General features: G+C 44.1%; 1 protein-coding gene across 2 annotated transcripts in view; it reads right to left on the bottom strand.

The window, feature by feature from the left end:
* Positions 1-13,398, bottom strand: part of LOC117355577 (mothers against decapentaplegic homolog 4-like) — a 110,095-nt gene that overhangs the window by 17,336 nt on the left and 79,361 nt on the right. For both annotated transcript variants that reach the window (XM_033934333.1, XM_033934337.1), the window contains exon 11: positions 2,826-2,964. In XM_033934333.1, the coding sequence (XP_033790224.1) occupies positions 2,826-2,964 (139 nt within the window). The remainder of the gene's footprint in view (positions 1-2,825; positions 2,965-13,398) is intronic.

Here is a 13,398-nt window from a genome sequence, read left to right on the forward strand (position 1 = left end):
GAGCCAGATGCTAGAAGCAGGGGGGGGGGGGGAAGAAAGAGGGAAAAAAGCTAGATGGGGTTGAAAAGAAGAGACACACTGGTATGGAAGAGGAAGATAGGGGAATAGAACAGATAGGGGAATAGAACAGACATTGAAGGAGGGTGGAGAGGAACAGACCCTCAAGGGAAATGTGGAAGACAGAGTGGGAAGAAGACAGATGCCAGACTATGCGGGAGCGGAGGGAAGAAGATGAGTGCTAGACCAATTGGGGGGGGTTAAGGGAGAGGCACAGTAACAGCAAATGGAAGACGCAGAGAAGACACACAGTGGATGGAAGGAATTCAATGAGAAGATGTGGAAAGCAGAAACCAGACAACAAAGGTAGAAAAAAAAATTATATTTATTTATTTATTTTTTGCTTTAGGATAAAATAGTATATTAGTTGTGTTGATAAAAATTTATAAACAAAGCCCTGCCAGCTGAACATCTCTTTCTCTAGTTCAGCAGCAGGAACTTTGATTTATAAGAAAGGAATAAGCTAAATATTACAGTACTAAGGCTTATATGGATACAGCGGGGACGGGGCGGTGAATGGGATGGCAGTGGCGGTGACGGGGCGGTGAAAGGGATGGCGGTGACGGTGACGGGGCGGTGAAGGGAACGGCGGTGACGGTGCGGTGCAGAGGATGGTGGGGCGGTGACGGGGACAGATTTTTTCCCCGTGTCATTCTCTATTACACATACAGCATGCTGCCGAGTATCCCAGTAGTCAGATTGTTTACCTGCAAATAACAACAAAGGGCCAGAAGAGAACTAGGGAAATGAGGAAATAATTTTTTCCCAAAAACTTGCTTAGCTTATGTATATATTGCTGACCATCAGATTTACAGTGCTATTTTTTTTTTTTACCTAACTCAGACAACTCCTTTAAGGGTTTTTTTTTGGCATTTTATATCTTAAATGCACTTATGTGAATTAATAGTAATTTGGACTTTTAAATTTGGTTAAAACCTATAATAAAAAAAAAAATTGATAAATTTGAAGACAATTTTGCATTTTGTGGCAAATCATGATGTCTAGGAGGTTTTTTTTCAATATTTTATTTGTTTTCAGCACACCAAAATACATAGAAATTAGATGAAAATAATCAAACAGCTTTTTAGTCGCAGACTTGTGAATTAGAGTCATATGATTGAATATAGCCAGGCTTGATTTCAGCTAGTCCTGTTGAATCTAAATCTCACTATATATTGAACCTTACTATGAAAGTGGTCCCCACAAAATTTCCACAAGAACTCTGTGCTACAATCAAAGGAAATTCCAGAAGAGATAAGAACTGCAGACCTCTCTAGTATCAACTAAAGTCATTGTTCATGACTCTACAATAAGAAAGTAACTGAGCAAAAATGGGATTCATAGGAGAGCAGCAAGGCAGAAATCATATCATCAATGCTCATCTCATATGTGCAAAAACTACCTGAAGGATTCCCAAACCTTTTAGGATAATGTTCTATAGACAGAGAAGTCAAAAGTGGAATGGTTTGGACAATGCAGATCCCATTATGGCTGGTATAAAGCAAAAACAGCATTCCACTATTTATTTATTTAAAAATTTATATATCGCATACAACTATATGGTTTCCAAATGACATACATAGAATCTTGTTTCCCTCCGACTGTCACATATAACAGACATATCAAGACAACATCGTTAATCATCCCTGTTATAACAGGGATAGAGCACAAATTTGATCAGTTCAGAAGTACAAACAAGCTTTAAATCTTACTTCAATGTTGGAAAAATTCTAGAAGGCGATTATTAACTGAAATACATCTTAGCATAAGAAGACATTAGCAAACAATTGAATTTTCAGCATTTTCCTAAAATTCATCATCCCCATACAAAACCACAGGATACCAGGCAAGGCATTTATAGGCTTCATATCCAAGATAAGTCTCCAGTCATTGTGCCTATCTTGGCACTATGGAGTAACAAGCCTGAGCCTGACTTCTTTGGAACTGGTTCTATGGCATGAATCCCCAAGAGATGCTGTACCTTCATTTGGACCCTGGCTTCCTTTTCTGGCTGTCTGGTGGGAGAGTCAAGGAACAGATCTGGAGGAAGATGAGAAAACTCACTCCTGTGACCCTCTTGAATAATGTCCAGGACTCAGCAATCTGAGAAGATCAGTTTCCATTCCCTCAAGAAAGCTGATCAGCTCCCAATATAAGGAGGCGTGGCAGTCAACCTGTGCCACCGCATGACCCCAAGGGTTTTTGGCATCTGTAGTTGCCAAATCTCGTCTAGACCTTGGAAAGGTCTCTGGGAAGAGGAACCAGAGGAGAACTGGCAAGATCTCAGACAGGAATGATAAGTGTCTCTGCCTCCCCCAGCGGAACGTTGAGTTCTGCTATCTAGGAGAGATATGGGTCAGTGATCTGCCATGCTGGCCATTAATTCATCCAAGCTTTTGCCAAAAAGCATCTGCCCATTACAGGGTAATCTGCTAGAGTAGCCCAAGAGGCTGAATCACCCACCCACTGCCTGATACAGAGCATCTGGCGGGCAGAAAGGGTGTATGCCAATATGTTGCTCGTGACTGTCTGGGAAGTGAAGTGGAGAGGCTTAGTACCGGCAGTATATAAGGGGGAATTCACAAAACAGAGTGGTTTCGAAGTGTTGGTAACAGGCAAGAGTTCTTTTTGCATTGCTCTCCTTTTCACTCATACAAGTAGCTCAATACCTATAGGAGAAGTTAATATTCTGTTTAGAACTCCCCCAGAAGTCCATTTAATTGTAAGTCATTTTAAAATGATCTATATAACAGGCAAGATGTACTTACTTATAGCTGGGGCAATTCCACCCACTGATCCTGGTCCAGGCATGTTTCCAGCCACTGCTGCAGCTTGGGCAGCAGCTGCTACTTGTGCAGTTGCAGCCTGCTGTTGCATTTGGCGATGACACTGACGTAAATCAAATACCTTTAAAAACAAAACCATAAATTTATATCTGTTTAGTGTCTATTTACATTCACTTGGTTTTGTTTTAGAGAAAGAGGGATAAACAGTGTTTATTTATGCTGATATTAAAGTCTTAATGCCTACTGATTTTACAGATTCTATGGTGGCCACTGTTAAGAGGCTTGTCCAAAAATGCACAACTATTATAAGCGATTGGATGTTAATGCATCATTTGAAGTTGAAGAGGAAAAAACAAAAAGAGATAAAGGTTCTTACCTTGCTAATATTATTTCTAGTAAATAGATGTGTCATTCTGGACAGAAGAGTATTCTTCACTTGGCTGCGAGCTGTGCAGAAGGAATCTATTCCAGGTTTTCAAATATTTCTCCTTCTCCAGAGAGCTCTGCTGCCCCCTTCAGTTTGTACCAAGGCAGGCGATAGAACATAAGAACATAATTGCTGCTGCTGGGTCAGACCAGTGATCCATCGTGCGCAGCAGTCCCCTCACGCAGAGGCCCTTAGGTCAAAGACCAGTGCCCTAACTGAGACTAGCCTTACCTGCGTACATTCTAGTTCAGCAGGAACTTGTCTAACTTTGTCTTGAATCCTTGGAAGGTGTTTTCCCCTATAACAGCCTCCGGAAGAGCATTCCAGTTTTCCACCACTCTCTGGGTGAAGAAGAACTTCCTTACGTTTGTACAGAATCTATCCCCTTTTAACTTTAGAGAATGCCCTCTCGTTCTCTCTACCTTGGAGAGGTGAACAACAAAGTCTATTCCCTTCATTATCTTGAATGTTTCAATCATGTCCCCTCTCAGTCTCCTCTTTTCAAGGGAGAAGAGGCCCAGTTTCTCTAATTTCTCACTGTACAGCAACTCCTCCAGCCTCTTAACCATTTTAGTCGCTCTTCTCTGGACCCTTTCGAGTAGTACCGTGTCCTCCTTCATGTATGGCGATCAGTGCTGGATGCAGTATTCCAGGTGGAGGCGTACCATGGCCCGGTACAGCGGCATGATAACTTTCTCCGATCTGCTTGTGATCCCCTTCTTAATCATTCCTAACATTCTGTTCGCCCTTTTCACAGCCGCCACGCATTGTGGACGGCTTCATCAACTTGTCGACCAGTACTCCCAGGTCTCTTTCTTGGGGGTCTCTCAGAGTACCACATCAGACATCCTGTATTCGTGAATAATATTTTTGTTACCGACATGCATCACCTTACACTTATCCATGTTAAACCTCATTTGCCATGTCGTGGCTCATTTCTCAAGCGTGTTTATGTCACGTTGCAGGTCTTTGCAATTTTTCTACGTCTTTACCACTCTGAATAACTTCATATCGTCTGCAAATTTAATCACTTTGCTCGTAGTACCAATTTCCAGGTCATTTATAAATATGTTGAAGAGCACGGGTCCAAGCACCAAACCCTGCGGCACTCAACTCATGACGCTTTTCCAGTCTGAGTATTGTCCATTTACCCCCACTCTGTTTCCTATCCGCCAACCAGTTTTTAATCCACATGAGTATTTCACCCTCGATTCCATGGCTCGCAATTTTTCAAAGTAGTCGTTCATGAGGGACCTTGTCGAACGCCTTCTGAAAATCAAGATATACAATGTCGACCGGCTCGCCCTTATCTTTCTGCCTGTTTACTCCCTCGAAGAAGTATAGCAAGTTCATCAAGCAAGATCTTCCCTTGTTGAAATTGTACTGGCTGGTCCTCATCAGATTGTTTCCATCAAGGTGATCAATGATGCGGTCCTTTATCAGCACCTCTACCATTTTTCCCAGTACCGAGGTCAGATCACTTTCCAGTCTTCCGGAATCCTTCCCGATTTGATTGACAGATTGGCTATTAGTTGAAGCAGTTCAGCTATAGCCCCTTGATTATCCTTGGATGGATGCCATCTGGTCCCGGGAATTTATCGTTTTTAAGCCTATCAATCTGCCTGCATACCTCTTTTAGGCTGACCATCAATCCTGTCATTTTCCCATCCTCATTTCCTGCATATAGCCTGTCGACTTCCAGTATGTTGTGTATATTCTCTTCGGTAAATACAGACACAAAAAATGTGTTCAGTTTGTCTGATGACTTTGTCCTCCTTTAGCACTCCCTTTATTCCATGGTCATCCAATGGCCCCACCGCTTCTTTTGCAGGTCGTTTCCCCTTAATATATCGAAAGAACGGCTTGAAGTTTTTCAACTCCTTGGCTATTTTTTCCTCAGTCTCTTTTGGCCCTTCTTACTGCCTTGTGGCACCTATATAGGAACACATAAGGAAAGGTACAGGAAGACAGCCCTATATAGGAACACATAAGAAGGAGGGGTACAGGAAGACTACCTGATCTAAATCTGTTCTGCTCTGAAATTATAACAAACGTTAAACATTTTTATTGATTGAAACATTGAAATAACCATACCAATCAGAAATATTTATTGAGCTCAAACATTCCCCAATGTGTTATAGCAATAGACTATTCCTCATACCCTTAAGGTCTGACATCAAAATCTCAAAACTTCCCAATTGAGACAGTAGGCAGGCGGAGTAAATACTGACAGGGTGGGGTCCCAGAATGACACACTTATCTACTCAAAGATATTAGCAAGGTAAGAACCTAATCTTTTTCTAGTGCAATAGTTGAGTCATTTGGGACAGTAGGGTTTGTACAAAAAAGCAGTCTCAGAAATCTAGGGTAGGACCTCTGCACTTGCTCATAAAACTGAGGACCCAAAAAATGGTGTCCTCCCGTGCTGCCACGTTCACTACTACTTGGAGAATGTATGCAGAGCAGACCAGGTCACTGCCGTACACATCTCCCCAAGCGAACTCGCCCAAGCTTCTACCCACGAAGAAGCCACACTTCTTGTGGAATGTGCTTTCAAGGAGATCGGTGATTGCTTGGCATGGGCAATATATGCTGACAAGATGGCCATCCATATCCATCTTGAAATGGTAGCCTTAGACACCAATCTATTGCATCTAGCCTGAATGGTGAGCACAAATAGATGGTCCAACCGTCAGAACTCATTGGTGACCTCTAGATAACAAAGGAGGATTCTCCTTACAGAATCCTGTCCTTTTTCTTTGACTCTGTCATCTGGAATGCTGGTAATCTTATTTCTTGATTGACACAACATGCCACAATGACCTTCAGCAAAAAGGACAGGATCATGCATTAGGAAATGCCTACCTCTGTTATCTTGAATAAGGGCTTCATGCACAGCAGGGCCTGCAGCTCTGAGATTCATCTTACTGCCATAATGGCTGCAAAGAAAACAGTCTTGATGTTAAGATCCAACAAGATGCCTCTTGAATATTATTTCCAGTAAATAGGTGCGTCATTCTGGACAGTAGAGTATTCTTCACTTGGCTGCAAGCTGTGCAGAAGAAATCTATTCCAGGTTTTCAAATATTTCTCCTTCTCCAGAGAGCTCTGCTGCCCCCTTCAGTTTGTACCAAGGCAGGCGATGGAACATAAGAACATAAGAAGTTGCCCCCACTGAGTCAGACCAGAGGTCCATCTTGCTTAGCGGTCCGCTCCCGCGGCGGCCCATCAGGCCTAGTGCCTGAACAGTGATCCCTGATTAATTTTATAACTTACCTCTAATCCCATCCCTATAATCTACCTCTACTCTTATCTGTACCCCTCAATCCCTTTGTCTTCCAAGTATCTATCCAAAGCTTCTTTGAACCCCTGTAGCGTGCTCCTGTTTATGACATCCTCCGGTAGCGCGTTCCATGTATCCACCACCCTCTGTGTGAAAAAGAACTTCCTAGCGTTTGTTCTAAACTTCTCCCCTTTCAATTTCTCTGAGTGCCCCCTTGTACTTGTTGATCCCCTTAATTTGAAAAATCTGTCCCTGTCTATTTTTTCTATGCCCTTCATGATCTTGAAGGTTTCTATCATGTCTCCTCTAAGTCTCCGCTTTTCCAGGGAGAAAAGCCCTAGCCTTTTCAGTCTGTCAGTATATGAGAGGTCCTCCATACCTTTTATTAGGTTAGTTGCTCTTCTTTGAACTCTCTCAAGTACCTCCATGTCCTTCTTGAGGTACGGCGACCAGAATTGAACACAGTACTCCAGGTGCGGGCGCACCATAGCACAATACAATGGCAGGATGACTTCCTTCTTTCTGGTCGTGATACTCTTCTTAATGATACCCAACATTTTGTTTGCTTTCCTTGAGGGTGTTGCACACTGCGCCGACGCCTTCAATGTTGTGTCTACCATCACTCCCAGGCCTCTTTCAAGGTCGCTCATCCCTAGTGCTGATCCCCCCATTTTGTAAGTGAACATCGGGGTTTTTTTCCCTATATGTACGACTTTGCACTTCCCTATGTTGAAACTCATTTGCCATTTTTTGGCACATTCTTCCAGTGTTGTCAGATCTTTTTGGAGATCTTCCAGTGTTGTCAGATCTTTTTGGAGATCTTCGCAGTCCTCCATGTTATTTACTTTGCGATATAGTTTGGTGTCATCCACAAATTTAATAACCTCACATTTTGTTCCTGCCTCCAGGTCGTTAATGAATATGTTGAAAAGTAGCGGTCCCAGCACCGACACCTGTGGAACTCCGCTCGTGACCCATTGCCAGTCTGAGTAATGGCCCTTTACTCCAACCCTCTGTTTCCTGTCCGCCAACCAGTTTTTGATCCATCGGTGGACCTCCCCTTGCACCCTGTGGTTCCATAGCTTCCTTAGTAGTCTTTCATGTGGCACCTTGTCAAAGGCTTTTTGGAAGTCAAGGTAAATGATATCTATGGATTCTCCTTTATCCATCTGGCTGGTTACCCCCTCAAAGAAGTATAATAAGTTCGTGAGGCATGACCTGCCCTTGCAGAAGCCATGCTGGCTCGACTTAAGAACATAATTGCTGCTGCTGGATCAGACCAAGTCATACGGAACCTGACTGAGGCCATGCAAAACCACATTAAGGTTCCATGACGGAAACGGTTGTTTTACTGGTGGTCTGATCCTTAGTGCCCCCTTAAAGAATCTGGCTATGTCTGGATAAGAAGCCATGGAAGCTTTGTGTCCACAGGCTCTGAAGCAGAAGAGACCCACCACTTGGATCCTGAGTGACACCACTACGAGGCCCTTGTCGAGATCTGCTTGGAGGAAAGCCAGCATCACCACGATCGGAGCACAAAACTTCACCTTCTCTTTTGTGCACCAATGTTGAAATATCTCCCATGTGCACCAATGTTGAAATATCTCCTATGCCTTAGCACAAGTGCAGACTGTTGCAGGATTCTTGGCTCTGAGGAGAATAGCAATGACCACCTCCGAGTATCTTTTGTGCTCTTATCGTGTGCTCAAGAGCCATGCCGTAAGATCAAAGCGAACTGGATCTTCTATGACCAGTGGGTTCCAAGACAGATCGAGCTGTCTTGGAACCCTGACCCTCTGAAGACACACTAGGTCCACATATCACGGCCTGCATGGCCAATCCAGTGCTCTGAGGACCACTCTCTTCCTGGGTGGCTTGCTATTCTGTGAAGTATTCACCCTATCATGAGCCATTGAAGAAACACGTAGAAGAGCTCGTTCTTTGGCCACAGAAGGACTAGGGCTTGGATCTTTGACTGAAGAAACAGTCAACCTTCTTGTTCTTTGCCATAGCCATTACACTTCTCCCTCAATATTCGCGGGACTTAGGGGCAGAGCCAGCCTGCGAATATTAAAAAGCCGTGAATAATATTTGGGCCAGTTCTGACCCACCCCCTGCCTTCCCCCGGAATCCCAGACCTTACCTTAAGCCCTCTGAGACTCCCCAGAACCATACCTGGTGGTCTAGTGGGTTTTCGGAGAAGGAGTGATTTTTCTACACTCCTGCCCCATGCAGATCACTCATAGGAAGATTGCTCCTGCCCCGAAAGCCCGCTAGACCACCAGGTACGGTTCCAGGGAGTCTCAGAGGGCTTAAAAATAGCCCCCCAAAAATAAAACAATTAAAAAAAAAAAATAAAACAATTTTTTAAAAAAATTGCAAATAACCAAATCGGAGGGAGAAGTGTAGATTGAAAGTTGTCTGACCCCGTCAAAGAACAATGGACTGAAATGCCACTGCAGATAACCTCCATTCTCCTGGGTCTAAGGTCTGCCTGTTGAAGTAATTGGAATGGACATTGTCCACGCCCGCTATATGTGCTGCGGAAATCTCTATAGTTGTAGCTCTTCCCACATGAACAATAAGTAGGCTTCCAGACTCAGCTGTGCACTCTTGGTGCCTCATTGGCAATTCTCATATGCCACTGCTGTAGCATTGTCCAAGAAGACTCAGATTACCTGCCCCTTCCAGACTCTTCTCCAGCTTTTGTATGTCAATTGAATGGCACAAAGCTCCAGTTTGTTGATGGACCATTTTCTCTGGGCGACCATTGGAATGGCCTCCATGGCCAAACAGACTGGTATCTGTTGTGAGAATCACCCTTGAAGTTATTCTGGGGGCATGTCCCGTAATAACATCTGTGGATGGAGCCACCAACTCATACTGCGGCAGCATTCCAGAATCCACGGGAGAGTCATTTGAAGGGAGTGTTTGTGGGGCCCACCAAGACAGTGTTCTAGAGAGGACGTATGTGAGTCTTCGCCCAAAGGACCACATCTATAGTAGCTGCCATGGAGCCTTGTATATGAAGGTATAGAGCCATGCAGACAAAGCTGGCTTGGCCATTAAGTCTGTTATCTGAGAGCCAAGCTTCTGTCTGTGTGTCTCTGGAAGATAGTCCCGGCCTTCTGCCATGTTGAATAGCAAGTATTCCAGAGATTGGGAAGGAACCAGTTGGCTCTTTCAAAAATTCACTAACCAGCCCAGGTCTTTGCAAGACCTGGACCACTTGAGCAACTGCTTGTTCCCCTTCTAGTAATGACAGAGTACTGATCAGGCAGTTGTCCAGATATGGATGCAAGTGCAATCCTGCCCTATGGAGATGAGCAGCTAACACACCACCATTATCTTGGTGAGCATGCAGGGTGCTGTTATCAACCCAAAGGGAAGTGCCGAGAACTGATAATGTCTCTCTAGCACATTGAATCTCAGGAATCTCCTATGTTCTTGAAATATAGGAATGTGCAGGTAAGCTTGCATCAAGTCTAGGGAAGCTAGAAATTCCCCCAGGGTTGCCGGTACAATTACTGACCACATGGTTTCCATGCAAAATTGTAGAACCGTCAGGGCCTCATTGACATGTGCGAGTTCCAAAATGGGCCATCAGTCCTCTGAGCCTTTCTTGGGCACTATGAAGTATATGGAGTATTTGCCTGATCCCAATTCTTCTGGTGGCACCGACTCTATGGCCTGAATTTCTAGAAGTCTCTATACTGTTGCTAAGATTCTGCATGACTTTTCTGGTAACTCCACCGGGAAGTCCACAAACCAGTCTGTTAAAGGATGGGTAAACTTGAGCTATAGTATACATCTTAGTCATTGTCTTGGCTACCTTTAAAGTGCCTTCAGCAGCATCCCAGTACTCTGTGACTAAAACACTCATATCGGGATGCCAGGGAAAAAATACAGGCTGCGCTCTCACTCTGCTCAGGATAGAACCCTAAGTGGAAGGAACCTACTGGGAGTCTAACTGCAATTCCTGCAGGAAGTCATTAATGAGCTCTAATAGCACCGAAGGCTTGAACAAACAGTGTACTGTGGGGTCCTCCGCTTGGACAAGGGCCACCACTGCTACTTGCATACGTGCTCCTGTTTATGACCCCCTATTTCACCCAGCAAGGAAGATTCTTTCTGTGACTGCAAGGGCATACAGAGTGATCCCTCACCTTCCGAATCCCTGTCGGAAAGGTCCACCGGATCCTGGTCAGCCTCTTCCAATCACCCTGAGGCACCCTGGGAGCCCAAGACCCCTTGTGCAACCCCTAACTCGCTGTCAGAACTCAAATAAGGATCCTGGCTATCCAAATAAGCTCTCCATATCAAATTAACAAATTTAGGAGAAAAGGCTTTACCAGGCAGCCCTGCATCCCCCTATAGGTAACTCCATCTTACGTCTCTTAGGCTCCACAGCTTCCATGCTCTTATGCTTACGTACGCTGCTGTTCTGGGGCTCCAGGAGTAATTTTTTTTCCAGTAAACAGGCCTCCCAAAGGATCCTCAGCCCTAGAAACCAAAGGGGGGTCTAAACCCGATGCTCCTGTCTTCTCTTCACGTGCTGTGCAGCACATGGCACAAGGGCACTCCTCCAGCATCCATCTAGTGCAAATCTGGCATGAATTAGAGGTAAAGGAGCCCGAGGATGCCGTCCCTGCCAGTTTCAAAATGAAAGGAGGTGACCGGAAGGATCTGGAGAACTTTGAAGAAAAAACAATTGTAAAATCAAAGATGGCCACTGCAGCAGAGTTTTTGCACCAAAAAACAGCTCAAAAATTACTTAACTAAAATGATAAAACTATTATAAAAAGGTTAGAGGTGGGGGACCTTACAACATTTGGCAGAAACCTTAAAAAAATAGGTTTTTCAGACCCCCCTACGAATTTGCCCATAGGCTGTAATAGCCTTACTCACTGTGACATGTGCTCTGAAAGTGCTGCAGTCTGCCTTAGCTCTAAGCAGTAGCTGGATCTGGGAGAAGAATCTCTGCCTCAATCAGCCAGTCCTCCAAAACTGAGATCTTTGGGCTGTCAGTTGGACTAAAGTTGAACTGATCCTCAACCCCCCTTGGAACTGTGCACATGAAGGAAGGGGAGGTGAAGTCTCAGCCAGCACCCTGAAGAGCTCCGCTAAGCCCCCTGCAGATGCCTAAAAGTCAGTGCTCAAGCCTCTGTGATTCAGTAGATGAGCTAAGCTACTAGGGAAATGAACCCAGCGCTCCAAAAAGTTTTCTGCTAGCTAGCCAAACAGGTTCTCAATGGATTAAGCTGCCAGCTGCAGACCCATATCTTACCCACACAATTGGGAGCTCTGGAACACTACAACAAAATACTAAAAATAATAAAGAAATATACAGAGCAGATCAGAAAGACACCTTCTGGTTTGCGTGCAAAAGGAAAAACTGAAGGGGACAGCAGAGAACTCTGGAGGAGTTGAAAACCTGGAATGGATTCTTTCTGCACAGCTCACGAGTATAGGGAGAACACCCTACTGTCCAGAATGGCACACCTATTGCACTAGAAATTATGTTAGTAAGTAGAAATCAGACCAATTGTTTTGGAAAATCACTTCATATTAATTTGGATCTTGAATTGAGCCCAATGCTATGGATATTGGGGGTCTGGTTGGATTGGTTTCTGTCCTTGGATCCTCAGATTAATTTTCTGCTTAAGAAAATGGTTTTTCTTAATGAGAAAATTAAGCAGTCTGCAATTTTGATATATTGCATTTTCGAATAATGATTCAGGCATTATTATTGTCTCAGACTACTACTACTACTATTAATTTCTGCTTTGGACTGCCCAAAGCAGGTCCTGAAAAGCTTCAGATGGTTCAAAATACAGTAGATGGCTGCTTTTTCACTCACTAAACCTGACCATATTGCCCTCTATTATAAGCGTCTACATTGGCTTGCAGATTCTGTTCAAATTTTGTTGTTCTGTTTAAGATTTTGTATCAGGAAGCTCCAATTTATATATATGATCTTGTAGTTTTCCATCTGCAACAAGAGCGTACAGGTTTTATTCTGTCTGCCCTTTTCTAATTTTCCTATTTTTAGAGGGAACTATTTGAGGTGATTATTTAATTCTTCTTTCACTTCTCAAGCTGCTCAAATGTGGAGTCAGTTTGTCTTTTTACATATGAAGACCTAAAATTCTCTAAAATGGCAAAACTTTCACCAACTGTATTTTTAAATAATCCTTCATCAACTTCTCTAAGTCATCACCAAAGCGCAAGTGCCCCCTTAAGAGAAGCTAACTCAAAAGCTTTTTGAAAGCTGCATCCACATCCAGTGGCAAAGTCACGAGCAACAGTGACCCTTGACAACGCCACTAAGTGGAAAGCCAGACAGACCAGACTGTATAAGATGTCTACCTAAAAAGGGGCAAACCGGATTCCAGGTGAGAAATTTCCAGGGACTGCAGCAACTGCTGGAACCAACGCAGCATGGAGCTATGTAACTGCCACAAATAGCAGCTTGAATGCTGGGAGCTGCTGCTCCACATACTTTTCTACGACCTCCCTAAAGGCCAAGCCCTGTTGGACAAGTACAGCAGTCACCTTTGTGACCACTGTAATCAGGGTATTCACCTTTGAGAGGACCCCATACTTCTCTACCTCCTCAATAAATGAAGAGAGACAAGCAAGAGCCCCAAAAACCCCAAGGGGGCCATCCAGGGATGCCCACTCCACCATTATCAAGTGAATAATCAAGGGCCTTATGGTGTGGAAAATGCTTTGGGGCCCATTGAAGGAAGCTTAAGCATAGCCAAAGCCTCTGCAACCCCATCTAAGAGACAAGACAGCACATCATGACAAAAAGCCCAGAACCTTTGGGATTGCTTCTTCAC

This window comes from Geotrypetes seraphini, chromosome 1 (genome assembly GCF_902459505.1).
Source record: "Geotrypetes seraphini chromosome 1, aGeoSer1.1, whole genome shotgun sequence".
In the NCBI taxonomy this organism is placed as follows: domain Eukaryota; kingdom Metazoa; phylum Chordata; class Amphibia; order Gymnophiona; family Dermophiidae; genus Geotrypetes; species Geotrypetes seraphini.